This window comes from Bos mutus, chromosome 3, assembly GCF_027580195.1.
Source record: "Bos mutus isolate GX-2022 chromosome 3, NWIPB_WYAK_1.1, whole genome shotgun sequence".
Taxonomy (NCBI): domain Eukaryota; kingdom Metazoa; phylum Chordata; class Mammalia; order Artiodactyla; family Bovidae; genus Bos; species Bos mutus.
Window position 1 is genome coordinate 49,186,842 of NC_091619.1, and position 20,482 is coordinate 49,207,323.

General features: G+C 41.4%; 1 protein-coding gene across 7 annotated transcripts in view; it reads left to right on the plus strand.

Annotated features, from left to right (window-relative positions):
* Nucleotides 1–615: 615 nt before the first annotated feature.
* The window catches only part of EVI5 (ecotropic viral integration site 5), a 238,219-nt gene continuing 218,352 nt past the window's right edge, over nt 616–20,482 (plus strand). For 2 of the 7 annotated variants that reach the window (XM_070367674.1, XM_070367676.1), the window contains exon 1: nt 1,189–1,489. In XM_070367674.1, the coding sequence (XP_070223775.1) occupies nt 1,394–1,489 (96 nt within the window). In that variant the 5' untranslated portion in view covers nt 1,189–1,393. Of the gene's footprint in view, nt 929–1,143; nt 1,490–20,482 lie in introns of those variants that run through there. The other 5 variants (XM_070367675.1, XM_070367679.1, XM_070367673.1 and 2 more) reach the window with 5 other exon arrangements.

The following is a 20,482-nucleotide window of genomic DNA, read 5'->3' on the forward strand; positions in this document are numbered from 1 at the left end:
TTGTTATTATTTTTTGCCTGTTTTTCTGGGATTTGACCGGGATTCGTAGCTTGTTTCTGTTCCTCAATAAGTACTTTCCTTCTAAGAATGTCTTCGTTGATATTGGATGACTGCCCGACTGGACATCACATATTTGTGCCCATGTTCTGCTTACTGCCGGACTCTGCATAAACCCAATGTGTCGAGACGACTGATGGTAGAGGGATTTGCAATCACAAGTGCCATTTACACGTTAATTGTTTTTTCAGAGTGATCTGGTTGCCTCTCGAGGAAGCTCCGGCGACCGCTGTAAGCTTGCGCGCCTGCATCGCGCGGCCCCAGCCTGGGACCCCTGCGCGTGGGCGGTGCGGCAATGCCAGGCCGGCAGCCTTAAGGCTGGGGTCGCTTCGGGCCGGGAGCGGGAACGTTTGGTGCAGCTCTTACAGGCAAGGGGCGGTTCTAGAGACTGGGGAAGTCAGCAGTTTGTGCGTCCGATGGCTGGAGCTTTGAAAGAGAGGCGGAGGAACAAGCGAGAGCTCCCCGCCCCCGTTCCCCACTGTCCAATCCCTTCGGCTTCTCCTATCCTCGGCTGGCCGGCCCGACCCCTAACCTGCTCGAACCCATTATGCGGTAGAGACGGCCGGGGCTCTTTAAGGCCCTTGCCGCGCCTGCGCCTTGAGCCTTCCTGACGCGGCCGGGCCGGACCCGGGAGGAGCCGGCGGCGGGCACGCTAGGGGTCGGGTGGTAATTGAAACCGCGGCGGCTCGGCAAGAGTGAGGTCAGGGTCGGAGGCGGCCCTGAGCTCCTGAGTGAGCGCGGCGCTCGAGAGGAGGCGCAGAGGGCGGCCCGCGAAGCCGGGAGCGAGGCCGAGGAGCTGAGACGCGGCGGCTCGGCTGCCGGCTGGATGGGAAGTTAATGTTTACGACGGAGTCCACCCAACGTTTCCAAGGTGAGGGGCGCCGCGCCAGGCCGGGCGGGCCGGGAGGCCGGGCGGGCCGCGAGCCCGAGTTCCGCGGGACGCACAGCCGGGCCGAGGCGCGGCGAGTCGGGGCCGCCACTAAACTTGCGGCGCGAGCGGGGCGGGCGCCTCCGGCCCTACTGGGGCCTAAGTTCCCTGTGGCCATCGGGACCCTCCCCACCGCGGTTGCTGCGGAAGAAACTCGCCAGCGGAACTCCCAGTAGATTCCCAGGGAGGTGAAGGGACGAGGCTGCTTCGGGGGCGCTTCCTCGATATCCTGTGGGGGCATACTGACTCTTCACCCCCGCCCTCGAGGCCAGGAGTCTGTTCCCTCTGGGTGACCAGATGGGGCGAGACTGTCCGCGCCTCTTGCGAAGTTGGCGTCTTTACTTGGCCTCGGGGATTCTGCGTAAGGCCATGTCTCCAGGCAGGTGATGGGAGAGCCAGGTGTGGTAAATGACGCCCAAGGATCCAGTTCGGAGCGTTTGTAGCCATCACTATAATCACCTTATGACTAGAGGGGCAAGCCTCAGATTAACCACAGAATTTCCGGTAGGTTGGATTGTGGTGGTAGTGTCTGATTTAGAGTTGCTGTGATTTCTTTGTGTCTTTCTTTCTGTCTTGGGCATCATAGATCAACTCGGTTGGCATCCTTTCACTGAAGAGTTATCCAAAACTTTTGGAATGGTTCCTTCACTTTACTCCTATCTGTTGATGTTAGAAGTGGTTTCAAAAAGCAGCAGTTTCTTGCAGAGATATCTCAGCTGTGGGTTTCAGTGTAGAATAACAGAATTCTTCCATTGGTGAAAGCAATCTGGTGCTTCATGAAAATCAAGAAGTTATCTGTTTGTAGTTTTTACCTTTGTTCTGGACTGAAATGTATTAGTAGCTTTTTTGTTTTGTTTTCCAAAAATGTTATTAATAAAGTTTCTGCAGTTTACCAGAAGCTCCTATTCTAAAATGCTAGCCTTAAGGTCTCTGAGAAATTTGTGTCAAAGAAATCTTAGAAAACTTATTGTAGTATAACGTATTTTTAAAAAGTGCCAATCTTGAGTATGCAGGTAAAGACTTTTTACTAAGTGTATTATTACAGATCAAGAAACGCAACATTGCAGGATTGGGTTATATATCCAGGAGTGGAACTGTTGATTACTGAGGTATGTGAATAATAAAATGTTAGCATTAGATCCAGTTGAACATTTTCCCAAAGTAGTTTTACTTTGGGAATTAGCAGGGAATGGTATTCCATTTACCTCATATCCTTGCTAACGCTTCTCAGTTTAAAAAATTTTTGCTATTTTGATGGAAGTGCAGTAATATTTATGTAGCTTTATTTTACATTTTTCTGATGGTTGTGGTTGAGTACCTTTTGTTGGCCATTTATATGTTGTCTTTTGTGAAGTGCCTGTTCAGTCTTATTATTTTTTAAATTGGTTTGTAATTCTTTATTCAGAATATGAGTTCTGTTTGTGTGTGTGTGTGTGTGTATGTATATACACATCTATTTCCCATGAGTCCTTTCTGGACTTAATCATTTTCCACTTTGTATCTTGTCTTTTCAATCTTGATGGCCTTTTTTTTTTTGATGAATGGAAATTGCTAATTTTAATGAAATAAACTTATTCCTGATTACTCTTTTTTGTGAACTATTAAAGAAATCTTTGCTTCGCCTAAGAATATGGAGATGATTTCTCATGTTACCAAGTATGTGTGCTCAGTTGCTTCAGTTGTGTGCGACTCTTTGCTACACTGTGGACCTTAGCCGATCTGGCTCCTCGTCCATGGGATTTTTCCAGGCAAGAATACTGGAGTGGGTTGCCTTTGCCTGCTCCACCCATGTGATCATACAGAAGTTTTATTTTTACTTTTTACATTTAAGTTGTACAACTTACAGTAAGTTGTAGGTGGATTGTAGGGGTCAAGATTCACTTTTTACCGTATGGGTATATATTTGACCCAGCACTCTTCACTGATATATATCATCCCTGCCCCTCTGCACTGTGTGACACTTTTGTAAGTCAGGTGAACGTAGAGTGTGGATCTGTTTCTGAACACTGTTCTGTTTCATTGGTCTATTTGTTACCCTTGCACCAATATCACTGTATTAATTGGTGTAACTTTATAATAAGCCTTGATATGGGTCTTTCCTATTTTGTTCTTTAAGATGGTCTGGACAGTTCTTGGCTCTTAATGTTTCCATATAAATTTCAGAATCTTGTCCATTCATACAGATTTTGGAGATTGGAATTGAATCTGTTTATCAATTTGGAGAGAATTCAGTTCTTAACAAAACTGAGTTTTCCAGTTTATGAACGTGATATGTTCTTCCACTTCTTTATGTCTTTTAAAATTTCTCTAATGTTTTGTAGTTTTCTGTATTAAAGTCTTGCATACCATTTGTTATTTATTTGTAGGTATTTGATATTTTTAATGTAATTGTAAATGATATTTTAAAGCATTTGTGGCCAGTATACAGAAATACAACTGATTTTGGGAGTGAGGGGAGTGGCTCGGAAATTATTTTAAAACAAATCCCAGACATCATTTCATTAATAAATCCTAAATTTTTAATCTCCCTTCAAGACCTAGTCCAGATTACACCTTGTATGTTCTAATTTTCCAAGGTTTTCTCATCTTTTTCTATTTGCATGTTTTCTCCAGGGTCTGAGACAAATTAAAGATTTGTAGAGTGTTTAATATAAAGTGTGAATGTGTTAGGCTCTGGGGATACAAAGCTAATTAAGATGCTGCCCCTGCTTTTAAGGAGTTTAGAGTCTAGGAGGAGTTGTAGAAATTCAAGAAAAGGCCTTTATCTTGCTATGATGAAAATTGGTTTGGCTGCATGCAAAAGGGACATTTAAATCAAACTGTGGGGGAGGTAATATGCCTGGCTCCCAGTGTTCTGAGAGCTGGGCAAAGGAAGTGGGCTGTGGGTGGGGGCTGCTATTCACTATACATACTTCTGCTTTATCCCTTGGCTTTCAGCCTTGAGCCTCTCTCCACTCTTCTTGAGTCTGGAGTCTCTCCAAGTCTGTGTTTCCAGAGAATATATTTATGAGAGGACGTGAATGGGGGAGAAGGGAAACTGCAGGTCCATATACAGACTTTGTGTGTGTGCTCAGTCGTGCCCAACTCTCTGAGACCCCATAGACTGTAACCTGCCAGGCTTCTCTGTCCATGGGGTTCTCCAGACAAGAATACTGGAGTGGGTAGCCATTCCCTTCTCCAGGGAATCTTCCTGACTCAGGGATGGAGCCTGGGTCTACTGCATTGCAGGCAAGTGTCTGAGCCACCAGGAAAGCCTTTAGCTGACTTTAAACCACTAACCTGATTTTTAGCCCTTTACTTCTTCCCCACTGACTGTGTACTTGGAGACTCTCAAGGGCTGAGCCTTTCTGGGGCTCTGAATGAGGCCTATCAGTGTGTTGACCTCCAACTTACTTTTGCAGGCCTGGAGGTTTGACTTCTTGTCCTCTACTTCCTGTCTTCTACCTGTTACTTGTTTTTTCATCTCTTTTCTTGTTTCATAGATGCCATATCTCTTTATCTGTCTCAGAACATTAAAGATAGTTTCTTTAAGCTGTTTTTTTCCTTACATAGCTTATTTCCTCCAAGTTACTTTTTTTCCTGTTTGGTACAATCTCAGCAGTAGAGACCCTCCTCAGAGGTCTGGTAATCCTTGGTTGTTTGCTTGTGATTGAGAGACCAAATACATTATGTAGCAGTACTTTTAAAAATTTAGATGTGATTGCCCACAGTAAAATATATAGAGTAAGTGTATAGTTTGATAGTTTTCCTATGTATGAAAGTGAAAGTGAAGTTGCTCAATTGTGTCCAACTCTTTGCGACCCTATGGACTGTAGCCTACCAGGCTCCTCCGTCCATGGGATTCTCCAGGCAAGAGTACTGGAGTGGGTTGCCATTTCCTTCTCCTGTGTAATTAACACACAGTACAGAGCATAGTGAAAAACCCAGACAATTCCTTCATATTCCTTTCTTCTATCTACCCCACTCCCTGCCCAGAGGCAACCCCTATTCTGATTTCTCTCTGCATAGATTAGCACCAGTATTTTCTAAAGTTGCCCAGGTGATTCAAAGGTATGGTCAGGGTTGAAGCCATTGGTTTGAGTGGGCTGTTTGAGCCTCTTTCCAGTGTCTGTCTTTCCTTTTGGCCTGATTCTATTTCCCAGAGAGTATGGAAGTTTTCTGCTTGGAGGCCAGAGGTCTAGTTGCCAGTGGTCTGGGAACTCAGGAAAGGAGAGTTGGGTAATGAGCCATTAATGAGCTTATAATGTGAAGGGACACATAATTGGCTTCATCTTTCATGATGTATGGTTTTACCCTTTTTAGAGACTGAATCTCTAATCTGCTGCCTTATTGAGATTAGATCATTCAGTGACTTGAAAGAGGAATGCAGGTCTAGGTTTCTAACTGTTCAGTTTTCACCCCATCTTTCCTTCAGTCTCCCCCTTCTTTGCTCTGGCAGTTCTGGATCCCTTTGAGGATTCTGTACTGTAAACTGGGTTTGTTCTTGGTGGTCAGTGCACTGCTGTCTTTGCAAACACTACTTGTCTTTGACCCAATCAGTTACCACTCATCCATCTCTCCACTTTTCAAGGTTGTGTTGCTGTTCTTTGTTCCATTCTCTTGATCCTTATGGTAAGTGTCCTAAAAACAACAGCAAAGTTTTCTTTATTCTTGTTTTATTAGAGTTTTGTTGTTGTTTAGTCACAGTACTGTCTAACTCTTCTGCAATCCCATGAGCTGTAGCCACCAGGCTCCTCTGTTCATAGGATTTCCCAAATAAGAGTACTGGAGTGGGTTGCCATTTCCTCCTCCGAGGGATCTTCCCAACCCAGGGGTCGAACCCGTGTCTTCTGCATTGGCAGACACATTCTTTACCACCGAGCCACCAAGGCAGCCCTATTAGGATTCTGGGAGAGAGAAGAATTAGATGTGTGTGATCAATCTGCCATCTTAACCTGGAAGTCCCTCATCTTTCATCATACAAAAATGTGTTGCCATCTGTCAATCACTGTTGTCTCCTTCCTGTGGGGTTATAGCTTTTAAAGTTTCTTTACTGTTATCTACATAGAATGGTAGGAGGGAGAGCATCTGAATACTGGATCAAACTGTCATTTCTCTAGAAATCCCTAAATTCTTTTGAGAAGTATCCTTTGTCCCAGAGTCTTATAATCTCAGGATTGGAAGTGATTTTAAAGATAAGACAGCTTAGTGAGCTATTTGATACTTTCTGTAGTGGGGAACTCACTTCAGTTCAGTTCAGTCACTCAGTCGTGTCCGACTCTGTGACCCCATGAATCACAGCACGCCAGGCCTCCCTGTCCATCACCATCTCCTGGAGTTCACTCAGACTCACGTCCATCGAGTCAGTGATGCCATCCAGCCATCTCATCCTCTGTCGTCCCCTTTTCCTCCTGCCCCCAATCCCTCCCAGCATCAGAGTCTTTTCCAATGAGTCTACTCTTTGCATGAGGTGGCCAAAGTACTGGAGTTTCAGCTTTAGCATCATTCCTTCCAAAGAACACCCAGAGCTGATCTCCTTTAGAATGGACTGGTTGGATCTCCTTGCAGTCCAAGGGACTCTCAGGAGTCTTCTCCAACCCCACAGTTCAAAAGCATCAATTCTTCGGCGCTCAACTTTCTTCACAGTCCAGCTCTCACATCCATACATGACCACAGGAAAAACCATAGCCTTGACTAGATGGACCTTTGTTGGCAAAGTAATGTCTCTGCTTTTCAATATGCTATCTAGATTGGTCATTACTTTCCTTCCAAGGAGTAAGCGTCTTTTAATTTCATGGCTGCAATCACCATCTGCAGTGATTTTGGAGCCCCCCAAAATAAAATCTGACACTGTTTCCACTGTTTCCCTATTTCCCATGAAGTGATGGGACCAGATGCCATCATCTTTGTTTTCTGAATGTTGAGCTTTAAGCCAGCTTTTTCACTCTCATCTTTCACTTTTATCAAGAGGCTTTTTAGTTCCTCTTCACTTTCTGCCATAAGGGTGGTGTCATCTGCATATCTGAGGTTATTGATATTTCTCCCGGCAATCTTGATTCCAGCTTGTGCTTCTTCCAGCCCAGTGTTTCTCATTATGCACTCTGCATAGAAGTTAAATAAGCAGGGTGACAGTATACAGCCTTGATGTACTCCTTTTCCTATTTGGAAACAGTCTGTTGTTCCATGTCCAGTTCTAACTGTTGCTTCCTGACCTGCATATACGTTTCTCAAGAGGCAGGTCAGATGGTCTGGTATTCCCATCTCTTTCAGAATTTTCCACAGTTTATTGTGATCCACACAGTCAAAGGCTTTGGCATAGTCAATAAAGCAGAAATAGATGTTTTTCTGGAACTCTTGCTTTTTCCATGATCCAGCGGATGTTGGCAATTTGATCTCTGGTTCCTCTGCCTTTTCTAAAACCAGCTTGAACATCAGGAAGTTCACGGTTCACGTATTGCTGAAGCCTGGCTTGGAGAATTTTGAACATTAGTTTACTAGTGTGTGAGGTGAGTGCAATTATGGGGTAGTTTGAGCATTCTTTGGCATTGCCTTTCTTTGGGATTGGAATGAAAACTGACCTTTTCCAGTCCTATGGCCACTGCTGAGTTTTCCAAATGTGCTGGCATATTGAGTGCAGCACTTTCACAGCATCATCTTTCAGGATTTGAAATAGCTCAACTGGAATTCCATCACCTCCACTAGCTTTGTTCATAGTGATGCTTTCTAAGGCCCACTTGACTTCATATTCCAGGATGTCTGGCTGTAGGTGAGTGATCATACCATCATGATTATCTTAGTCATGAAGATCTTTTTTGTACAGTTCTTCTGTGTATTCTTGCCAGGAACTCACTTAGAAGAGATGAATGACTGGAGAAATGGAGTTGGCTGTGGATCTCTGCACTGGGTCTGGAAATCCATATGTGCAGTAAACATCAGATAGTGAATCAACAAATAATCTTGCATATTTGTAACATATAAAAATTATTAAAAAGTCATGGTGGTTTTGTTATTTTAATCAATAATTCTTAAATCTAGTTATGGCCATGGGGGGTAATACTTAAAATTTTTTGTTTTTTGCTTTTGACTGAGTTCTCTGAATATTTATCACACAGGTCACAGCAGTAGCAGGTGTGAGGGAGAGATGGGCGACTCCTTTACCCTTTAGGTAGGTCTTGGAGGTCTGCCTGCCTACGGGGGGTTTCCTTCAGGCCTGCCTTCTGCCAGATGTGCCTCAGGTCTCTCTTGAACTTGATCTGCTTCGCTTCCAGGCTGACTTTCCACTGCAGGAATCAGGTCCTCCTGACCGACTGGCAGTGCTTGAGATGATGCTGGCAGATCTTGAGCACATCTTTGCAGTGCATCTCAGACCTCCTTACCCCCTCCTGCCTAACCCCTTCCCCAACCTGGCTGGGCAGACCCTCAGAGTTGGTGAGACACAGTCCCTGAGGCCCCAGCATCCAGTCTGGGCAGGAGGTAGCAAATGGTTAGCCAGTTCTCCAGGGGCTGATGGAAACCTTCCTGGGGACCAGCATCTCCTCAAACTCCGGGTGGACCTGCCGGCCAGGAAGGGAGGCAACCCCATGTGGGCCTGTTGGTGGCGTGCTGTAGTGAGACTGGCAGTCTTGCCTGCCCAGCACCTCTGAGACAGGCCAGGGCCCACTGCAGCCTGCCCCGGGGTACATCCCCAAGCAGCTGGGAGTCAGGTGTGCCAGAACATGGTCTGTGTGTGGCAGCAGCCTCAGGTGCTCAGCAGGGCCTTCCTGAGCCTCAGCTTCACCCTGAGGCACCCACAGTGCATTGCAGGTGGTGTGGGTGCCTCGGCTGTTCCTGGAACCCACAGGCTGTGGCCTCACGCTGACCCTCCCCAGATGTGGCCAGGAGACTGACCATTCCACCATCCAGAATTTTTTGTTTTGAAACACAAGGTTTTGTACCAGAAAAAATTGATAAATTGCTAAAGTTGTTGAAATCTTGATAGTTAACTTAAACTGGTAAATTAATTAGAACTACCCATTAAAACCTCTCTGTTACTCCTTTAACAACTTTGTTATGCTTTGCACTCTTTTTTTTCTTTAAAACACTAAGTAGGTTTCCAAAAGCTTTTTGAAATAGAGTTCATGATATGAAAATATTCTCAATGTAACTTGCTTTCTGTTAGGCTAAATTTATAAAATTTTATTTGTTTACCCTTCAGTTGTATCCATGTTTCTGGGTTTCAGTGTCTTTTTTTGCTGTTGTTGCTCTTGTTCAGTCACTCAGTTGTATCCGACTCTTTGCAACCCCAGCACACCAGGACTGCAGCACACCAGGCTTCCCTGTCCTTCACCATCTCCTGGAGTTTGCTCAGACTCATATCCATTGAGTCCATGATGACATCCAACCAGTCTCATCCTCTGTCGCCCCCTTCTCCTCCTGCCCTCAATCTTTCTCAGCATCAAGGTCTTTTCCAATGAATCAGCTGTTCTCGTCAGGTGGCCAGAGTATTGGACCTTCAGCATCAATCCTTCCAGTGAATTTTCAGGGTTAATTTCCTTTAGGATTGACTGGTTTGAGCTCTTTGCTGTCCAAGGGACTCTGAAGAGTCTGTCTCAAGAGTACTGTCTCTGTGCTTCATGAGAGGGTTCCCTGCCTGTGCTGTTTGTAGTTTATTAAGTAGCCAAAGACAATGTGGCTTTAGTGCTTGTTTATTGTACTTTGTACTAATCCAACCCTCACAGTTGTACTTTGAAAAATGTTCCCTAAAGCTGGTTAAACTGGCTATTAATCTGGGTCTTCATTGTAGGTTTTGGTAATCAGTGTCTTATGAATTTATGATTAGGGCTCTATCTTTAAAGCACTGCTGGCTCCTGTGTTCTTGAAAGGAACCTTGATAGAGATAGGAACAGAATGGTTTTTTTATGGATCATTGCCCTTTTTGTTTTTCACAAGAAAGTGTAAGCACTGATGGGGAAATGACCATGGGCATTTTGTCCATGGTCATTATTTGAGCAGTGATGCTCAAATGATTAGTTGCTGTATTTGGCTTGGTACAGTTCTTTTGCCATGTTAAAAATGAATCCAGGGACTTCCCTGGTGGTCTAGTGGTTGAGAATCCATCTTCCAGTGCAGGAGGCATGGATTTTATGCCTGGTCAGGGAACTAAGATCCCACAGGCCATGGGGCAACTAAGCCCATGCACCGCTTCTACTGACCCCGAGTATCACAACTAGAGAGGCTTTGTGCTGCAACAAAAGGCCCGATGCAGCCAAAAATAAATAAATATTTTAGAAAATGAATGGAGCTTTCTCGTACATTATGCTAGTAAGTTTGTTAGAACAATGTTAACAGATATTGGATAAAAGTTTCACTTTAATGAACAATTGTGTAATATCATATTTGAATGAGATACATGACAGAAAGAAAAATTTAATATATTCGGGTATACTAGAAATCATGATAGTTTAGAAGACTGAGCCAGAATTTGATGGTGAGAAGATATAAGTAATTTGAGAATGAATCCTAGCTCATGAAAAGTGTAGTGGCTTTAAATATTTAATTGAAATGCATGTAAGAGAGGAGCACAATGTTAAAGACTCAACTTGGCTGCCTTTTTGAAAATGTGGAGAAGCTTCTTTGCCACTGCTGGATGAACAAGGTTTTAAATGTTGTCAAGCATGGTATGTTTACATTTAACACACATCAGAAAAATGAGTCAGTAGATGATCTAAAAATTTAATGGAGTTATAAACATTGTCAGTAAGTCATTAAGAATTAGCAAAGATAACATATATATAGCATCCCGAATGTGTCAAGTATAAAGATGGGTGCTGGGGTAATTGTAATCAATTCTACATAGACGGAATCTTTGCTTTCACGGAATTTATAAACCAGAGGAACACACAGGGGCTACAGTCTTGTTTCTTTACTTTTTTTGTGTTTGGTCACGCTGCTCAGCTTGTGGGATCTTAGTTTCCTAACCAGTGATCGAACCTGGGCATGTGGCACTGAGAATGCCAAGTCCTAACCACTGGACCGCCGGGTAATTTCTGGTGTAGTCTTGTTTCTGAGTGAGACGATAAAGAAAGAAGGGGGGTGATTTAGTGATTGGTTTGTTTTAAATCTTGAGGCTTTTTAAAAAATGAAGTATAATTGATTTTCAATGATGTGTTTCAGGTGTACAGCAAAGTGATTCAGTTATACATATATCCTTTTTCAGATTCTTTTTCTTTATAGGTTATTATAAGATATTAAATATAGGCCCCTATGCTATACAGTAGGTCTTCATTGTATATATAGTAGTATGTATCTGTTAATCCCAGTCTCCTATTTATCCCTCCTTTCCCCCACCTTTTTGCTTTGGTAACCATAAATTTATTTTCTATGTCTGTGAGTCTATTTCTGTTTTGTAAATAAGATCATTTGTATCTTTTCTTTTTTTTTTTTGATTCCACATATAAGTGATATCATATGATATTTGTTTTTTTCTGTCTGATTTACTTCACTTGGTATCATAATCTCCATAGGTCTGTCTGTGTTGCTGCAAATGGCATTATTTTATTCTTTTTTTATGTGACTAAATAATATTCCAGTGTGCATATATATATACCACATCTTTATCCATTCATTTTTTGATGGACATTTAGGTTGTTTCCATGTCTTGGTTATTTTCAGTAGCGCTGCTCTAAATATTGGAGTGCATGTATCTTTTTAAATTAGAATTTTTGTCTTGTTTGAATATATGCTCAGGAGTGGGATTGCTGGATCACATGGTAACTCTACTTTAGTTTTTTTAAGGAACATCCATACTGTTTCCATAGTGGCTGCACCAATTTACATTTCCACCTACAGTACAGGAGGGTTCTCTTTTTTCCACACCCTCTCCAGTATTTGTTATTTGTAGACTTTGGTGATGGCCATTCTTCCAGATGTGGTGGGCTATTCTGACAGCTATGAGGCTTTTGTATGGAAAAATGCTGATTTAAAAGTTTTAAATCTTAATGTTTGCTTTAGAAATTTTTGAGGTGAAATTTATGTGTAGCAAAATGCTCAGAACTTAACTATAAAGCTGAATGAGTTTTAAAAAAATTGATGTGTAATGGTTTTACAGTGTTGTGTTTCTGTTGTACAGCAGTGTGAATCAGCTATAAGTATACATATATCCCCTCTCTTGAGCCTCCCTCCCATCTCTACCTCCTAGGCCATCACAAGTGCGGAGCGGAGCTCCCTGTGTCTGTAGAGCAGCTTCACACTGGTTGTCTGTTTTATGCGTGGTAGTGTATAGATGTCAGTGTCCCTCTCTGTTTGTCTTACTCTCTCCTTCCCCTACTGTGTCCACAAGTCCATTCTCTGCATCTGCGTCTCCTTGCTTTGCAGATAGGTTTATCAGTATCATTTTTTCTAGTGAATGAGTTTCAGTAAATATGTACTCTTGTGTGACTCTCTGCCTTCCCAATAATCCTGCATAGTTCCTTTAATCAATTCCTGTTCTGATAGCTTTTACTACCAGTTTAGTTTTTCTAGGTCTTGAACTTCACCTAATAGAAAAGTAGAATAAGTGTGTATTCTTTTCAGGCTGGCTTCTTTAGTTCAATGTAATGTCTTTGAAATTCATCCACTGTTGCTCTTATCAGTAGTTCTTTTTTTTTCCTGTTGCTCGTTGGGGTATATCTGCCATCTTCCTTTTTTTAAAAAAAATTAATTTATTTTTTTTTATTGAAGGATAGTTGCTTCAATAGTTCTTTATAGTGATGTGTAGTAAAACATTATACGGGCTTCCCTGGTATCTCTGCTGGTAAAGAATCCGCCTGAAATGCAGGAGACCCCAGTTCAATTTCTGGGTCAGGAAGATCCCCTGGAGGAGGGCATGGCATCCCACTCCAATATTCTTGCTAGGAGAATCCCAGTGGACAGAAAAACTTGGTGGGCTACAGTCAGTGGGGTCGCAAAGAGTCAGATATACTGGGCAACTAAGGACAGCTCAGCACGATACATTATATAATTATAACACAGTTTGTTCATTCATTCTCCCTTTAGGCTATTATGAATATAACTGTTATGAACACATAACTGCTAGTCTTCTTATAGACATACATTTTCATTTCTCTTGTATAAACAACTAATGGTGGACTTACTGGCTCATGGGGCAGCTGTATGTTTAACTTTAGAAGACACTGCCAAACAGTTTTCCCAAGGGAGTATATCATTTTACATTGCAACCAGCATGACACATCAGAACTGAGTTTCAGAAAGCCTTTTCTGGCACAGTGGGGTATGAGACTTGAGATAGAGGAGCACGCACAGTGAAGCAACACAGCTGGAAATTGGTGTATTCCTGTTCTAAGGAATTGATAGGACGGGACAGAATCCTATGGACTCTAGAGCCTATGGTGTATGGGGTGAACATAAAGCAGGGGACAGGTGATCCCCACATATCTGCCAACATGTTAGTCGTTCAGCAGTGTCCGACCCTTTGGGACCCCATGGACTGTAGCCCGCCAGGCTCCTCTGTCCGCGAGATTCTCCAGACAAGAATACTGGAGTGGGTAGCCATTCTCTTCTCTAGGGCATCTTCCCAACCCAGGTCTCCTGCATTGCAGGCAGATTCTTTACCATTTAAGCCACCAGGGAAGTGCATATCTGCCATAGGCTGTTGGATATTGGTGCACCAGTCATTAATAAAATGGAGGAGTACATTTTAGAGGGAAGAGGGAGAAATTTGTTTGTAAGTAGTAATTGGGGTAAAAGGAAGTAGATGAGACAACTGTGTATAGAAAGGAGAAAGCCCAGGATGGAATTGGAATTTTGGGGACCACTGACATGTAAGAAATAAGCTGATGAAGAGAAGTCTGGAAAGGAGCAGGAGGAATTCAGTAACCACTACAGAAGGGACACCGGAAGTGATTTTAACAAACTGAAAGAGTTCAACTTTGAAGAAGGAGGGAGAGGCTTGAATGTTGTTAGTGTGAGTAAAAAATAATAATAGCCTTTTTGGAGATTAACTTAAAAATCCATTAAAACTTAAAATATAATGTTATTTGACCATATAGTTGCACTTTATGGAATAACTGCTAGAGAAACAGACAAATGTGTTTCAGTTCAGTTCAGTCGCTCAGTCGTGTCCGACTCTTTGCGACCCCATGAATCGCAGCACGCCAGGCCTCCCCGTCCATCATCAAATTCCGGAGTTCACCCAAACTCATGTCCATCGAGTCGGTGATGCCATCCAGCCATCTCATCCTCTGTCGTCCCCTTCTCCTCCTGCCCCTAATCCCTCCCAGCATCAGAGTCTTTTCCAATGAGTCAACTCTTCGCATGAGGTGGCCAAAGTATTGGAGTTTCAGCTTTAGCATCATTCCTTCCAAAGAACACCCAGGACTGATCTCCTTTAGGATGGACTGGTTGGATCTCCTTGCAGTCCAAGGGACTCTCAAGAGTTTTCTCCAACACTACAGTTCAAAAGCATCAATTCTTCAGCGCTCAGCTTTCTTCACAGTCCAACTTTCACATCCATATATGACCACTGGAAAAACCATAGCCTTGACTAGACGAACCTTTGTTGGCAAAGTAATGTCTCTGCTTTTGAATATGCTGTCTAGGTTGGTCATAACTTTTCTTCCAAGGAGTAAGCGTCTTTTAATGTCATGGCTGCAGTCACCATCTGCAGTGATTTTGGAGCCCAAAAAAATAAAGTCGACACTGTTTCCACTGTTTCCCCATCTAGTTGCCATGAAGTGATGGGACCAGATGCCATGATCTTCGTTTTCTGAATGTTGAGCTTTAAGCCAACCTTTTCACTCTCCTCTTTCACTTTCATCAAGAGGCTTTTTAGTTCCTCTTCACTTTCTGCCATAAGGGTGGTGTCATCTGCATATCTGAGGTTATTGATATTTCTCCTTGCAATCTTGATTCCAGCTTGTGCTTCTTCCAGCCCAGCGTTTCTCATGATGTACTCTGCATAAAAGTTAAATAAGCAGGGTGACGATATACAGTTTAGAGGTATTCTAAACCTCTAGGCACCTAGTAAAGTATGTAGTAATGAAAAACTGAAGACAACTCAAGAATCCATTAATAAAGGATTGGCTAAATAAAATATGATACATTCGTATGATAAAATGCTATGCAGCTGATGGAATACGTTATACACACATACCATATTCCATCAGCTATATAGCATTTTATAGTATGTGCACCACACACACACAGGGTATTAGTTTTCTATCGCTGCTGAAACAAATTAGTACAAACTTAGTGGCTTAAAACAGAAATGTAGTCTCTTACAGTTACGGAGGCCAGAAGTTTCAAGTGTTTTACGGGGCTAAAGTCAAGGTATTGACTCTGCTGGTTACTGAGGTAGAATCCATTTCCTTGACTTTTCCAGCTGTTAGAGTTGCATTCTTTGTAGTCTTTGCATTGCATTCCTTGACCTCTTCCTGCATCTTCAAAGTCAACTGCATTGCATCTTCAGGTGGGCCCAGCTCAGGTAATTCAGGATAATCTCTTCACCACAAAACCCTTCCCTTAATTACCTCTGCAATTTAAGATAACATGCCCAGGTTCTGGGTTTTATGATGAGCTCTTTTGTTGTTGTTTAGTTGCTAAATTGTGTCTTGACTCTCTTGCAACCCCAGGAACTGTAGCCTGCCAGGCTCCTCGGTCCATGGAGTTTTCCAGGCAAGAATACTAGAGTGGGTTCACATTTCCTTCTTCAGGGGATCTTCCTGACTTAGGGATTGAACCTGCATCTCCTGCATTGGCAGGTGAATTCTTTACCACTGAGCCTCTAGGCAAGAATACTGGAGTGGGTTGCCATGCGCGTCTGCTGGGGATCTTCCTGACTGAGGGATCAAATCCAGACCTCCTGCATTGCAGGTGGATTCTTTACCACCTGAGCCACCAGGGAAACCCTGAGTTCTTTTGGAGGCCATTAATTACGCTGTCACATAATATACTAACAAAGAAATCAGGCTCGTTATATAAAGATTTCTCAAAAATATATAGTATCTATTTTTTTTTTTTTTGGCTGGGCTGAGCAGCATATGGGATCTTAGTTCCCAGACCAGAGATTGAACCCAGGCTCCCTACAGTAATAGCTTGGAATCTTAACCACTGGTCCACCAGGAAAGTCCCCAAGTATGATCTAATTTTTGTTAACTTAATACATATACCCATATAGTAGCATATGTATAGCAATCTTAATGAATATGTACTGTACTGCTAACAGTGGCTGTTTTTGAGAGTGGGATTACAGAGTACTCAAACTTTTCCGTTTTTCTATGATAATTTCAGTTCTTAATGAACATGTATTTACTGATCAGAAAAATAAAAAACGAAAGAGTATTGTGTGGGTCACATGTTACAGAGAGATCTGCAAGTAAGATGAAGATTGTAAATCGTGTACTGAATTTAGCGCAAAGAGGCTGTTGGTGAGTGACTTTGATAAGTGTGGTTTTAGTAAAATGGTATGGTGGAAACCACATTTCAGTGAAAAAGTGGGAGATGAAGTAGGGAAGAATGAAAATTAAACGTGTGTCCAGCTGTTTAGCTGTGGGGGAGGGACAGTACTGTGAGACAGTGGGTATTTAGTGGGATGTAAGATCTAGTTAGAGTTCTCAATATGGCAGAGCAGCCTGTGTAAAAGTTGAGAGCAGAAACTGGGAAGAAGAGACAGACTGCCTCCTGAGTTCCAGGACAGAGAACAGGAGGCCTGTCTTCTGACTTTAGACAGAAACCCTACCTCTCTGTGGCTAGTGAGACTAGAGAGGTATGGATATAGGTAGTAGTTAAGTTTATAACATTTTTGTTTTCTTTAACATTATCAGATTAAAAAAAAAAAAATCTCTCGTAGTCCTAAATGTTCCTCTGGCGTTTTGTTAAAGTCTAAAGTTATTGTGTACCTGGGTTAATTTACCCAAGAGTACTGGCTAATGTACTCTCACTTTGTTGGTTTGTCCCAGAACTTCTGATTGTTTCTGTAGCCTCGTAGTGGCTATGTAGTTCAGGGAATGAGACCTTAGTTTTCTAGTGCAGTGTTTTGGGGATTCCCCCTACTCCCTGGCCCCTTTATTATTGAAACTAATATTACATAAAAATCTGCTAGTATGAGCTGATCTATTTTCTTTTGGCTCTACAATGTCTGAACAGAAAGGCATTGGAGATACCATTCACCCCAGCCTTTTTTATTTAAGTTCTGACAAGGAAACAAGGTTTAAAAACACTTTAACTTGTGAAGGCCCTGTGGCTTTTGGTTGCTTGCATGCTCAGAAGGCCCTATGTACTTTGTCAGTAAAATGTGGTGCTTTTACCTTGCTGAAATGCTGAGGACCTTTCAAAAAATCATTTCATTGGTACTATATTTCTGTGAGAATTTCTTGAGTTTTCATGTGTCCTTCTATCCAACTTCAATTAACATACATTTTCCACTCTTATTTTAATCAGTTTTTTTAAACCAGTATCAGTATAATTAAATTAATTTAAATGTCAATTTAAAGTAATTTTTAGGCCTTGCCGTGATGTGTGCATTATTTGCCTGTTTTGGAGAATTATGTTAAAGATTTTTATTGGCATTTTAGGATTTTTCAAAACAGTGGCAATTCATTTTTATTTCACCCTCAGTATGGAGTGATAGTGCTTAACACACTTTTTTTTTTTTTCACACTTCTTGATATATTGTGTACATTAAATAAAAGATTCCTGTAATGTGTGATATATTTTAAGAGATACTTGTTCTGAATTTGTGCTTTTTTCATACTAGATGGAAGCATAAGAAAACAAGTATTTTAGTACTCTTGCTGCTGCCAGGAAAAAATTGTGTGTGCGGATATGCTTTTTTTTTAAAAACAATTTTGTGTTTGTAACAATGGAAGGTTGAGGTTGGGGACAGGCTTATTAGCTCTTTACTCATGAACTTGAACACCTTGGCTATAGAAATTTTAGGTTCAGCTCACAATGGCCAAATTTTAGTTATCTAGTATTCTTATCAGTGTATTTTACATAGCATTCTCTTCCAGTTTTAATGCATAAATATTGATGGAGAAATTATATCAGTAGTTTGGTAATACAGTAAAATATTTCACATAATATCAGTGCCTTTTCTTTGAAGGAAAGCAGCAGTAGTTTTTATTGAAGCAAGTAAAGTTCTGTTTCAGGAAGAATTTCGTTATGATATGAATTGGTGGCCAGAGGGGAACAAAGTGGCATAATGTAGAGAGTGTGTGTTAGTCACTCAGTCATGTCTGACTCTTTGCAACTCCACGGTCTGTCCATGGAATTCTCCAGGCAAGGATACAGGAGTGGGCTGCCATTCTCTTCTCCAGGGCATCTCTCCAACCAAGGGATTGAACCCGGGTCTTCTGCATTGCAGGCAGATTCTTTACCATCTGAGTAGAAAGAGCAAGCATTTTGCTTTGTCATTTTCCTTCTTCTTTTAACCTGTCTGGGTCTGTTTCTTTATCAGAAGAATGGGTGTTTTCATATTTACCATGCAATGTTGTTCATGAGGAATGGAAATAATAAATGTAAAGTATCTGGAACAGCGCTTGGCCTGTTTTGTGTTAAATATAAATAGCTGTTATGATTTTGTGATTATCAGTTTCTTAAAGGAAGTTTAAAAGAATGCAGAAAGCATGAATGGAATTGACTGTAAAATATAAGGAAGACCCTTCTGATAGCAGGATTGGTTTCAGTTTTGTGTTCAGTTTTCAATTACCAGAATGTCTCAAGTGGATTGCCAGAACTACCTGTAAGTTAGTTTTCGCCTGTCAGTCTGAGGAATTATGCTGTGTACCTCATAAAGTTGTTTGATGCATTGTATATACTTAAAAATACTGATTATCTTATTCTTTGAATGGTTTGGCCTATAGCAGGCAAGATTCTAGGTTTATATACATTTTAAAATAGGTTGTGTCTGCTGAAGTGTATAGCATTAAATAAGTCATTTTTAAGTGTGAACAAAATTTAATTCAGATCCATAGCTCATGGTAATATTTGTTTTATGATCAAGGTGATTTTAAAGGTCACTGTTTTTTCTTAAAAAACCTAGCAGTGACTATCCTGAATGTATGAAAACTCTTTTATGAAATGTCCAGTTAAAAGATTTCATTAGATTTTTGAATAAAACTGAACTTGGATAGCTCTTAGGTTTCAAAGACTTAAACAAATGCTAATTCTTTAAGATAACTAAGTACTATATCTAGTACAGTTTTGTATATTTAAAACATTTAAAATGCTAAAACTTAGGACCTTATCCACATGTAATGCTTTAATCAGATAGTCTCTAAATATCAGCAGTACTCAGGTGTTTTGAATGGTTGGAAAAGTGTGTGAACTTTGAATGTAGTTTAAGGTATTTCTGAGCTGTGGCTGTCCATAGAGTTAAGGGCATTTGGTTAGAGAACAGTGCATATAGTTCTTTAAAGCTGAGTATAGGTACAGATTTGCAGCTATTAAACCATGAGCTTATACTTTTGGAGCATCCAACAAAACTGACATTTTATGTTTAGAAGATTTTTAGAAAACTTATAATTTATAAACAAGTTAGATTAGTTGCAGTTGAATGTTTCTGTTACCCTTGGTAAATTTCCTTTTATCCCTGTTTCAGGCATGTAATTGTGATGTGGTTGCCGATGGTTGCTTTTCACTGTTCATTTTCTTTTCTTCCTTTCCTTCTTTTTCTTTAGAAATTATTGCTGTAGCTTACAAAGTGGGATGGTTTTCTTTTGTGCAAAATGTTAAAGTCAGGAAAATGTCAAATATTTCTGCAGTTATGCAGATCTGTTTACACTTTCTATAATAAAAGAGGTTTTTGTTGATATTCTTGAGACTTTTTTTTACACTAGTATTATACATTGATATAAAAGATAAAATATAGTCAATAATACGCTCTTGTCAAAGGAGGTAGGAGTTTTCTTGTGATTGACAGTTTATTTTCAAATATAATTTCCATCTCAATATTTTAGTTAATTGAATCTCTTAAGTAGGTAATCAGATTGGTTTGCTGCAGGTCCTATCTGTCTGTCAAAATCCTTAGAGTCATGACATGTTCTGGTGTGCTGTGTTTTTACTTTTATGCTCTTCTGTTAGTTTAGCTCACCTTCCTTTGAATGATTTACACTTGTGAGGACATTTTGGTTTTAGGACTGAATGTTTAGTATCCTGGCTCCATCACTTATTAGCTAATGGCTTCTTGGGCCAGTTGTTCTGTCAGTCAGTTCAGTCCAGTTGCTCAGTCGTGTCCAACTCTTTGTGACACCATGGACTGCTGCATGCCAGGCCTCCCTGTCCATTACCAGCTCCTGGAGTTTACTCAAACTCATGTCCATTGAATTGGTGATGCCATCCAACCATCTCGTCCTCTGTCATCCCCTTTTCCCCCTGCCTTCAATTTTTCACAGCATCAGGGTCTTTTCAAATGAGTCAGTAGTTCGCATCAGATGGCCAAAGTATTGGAGTTTCAGCTTTAACATCAGTCCTTCCAATGAATATTCAGGACTGATTTCCTTTAGGATGGACTGGTTGGATCTCCTTGCAGTCCAGGGGACTCTC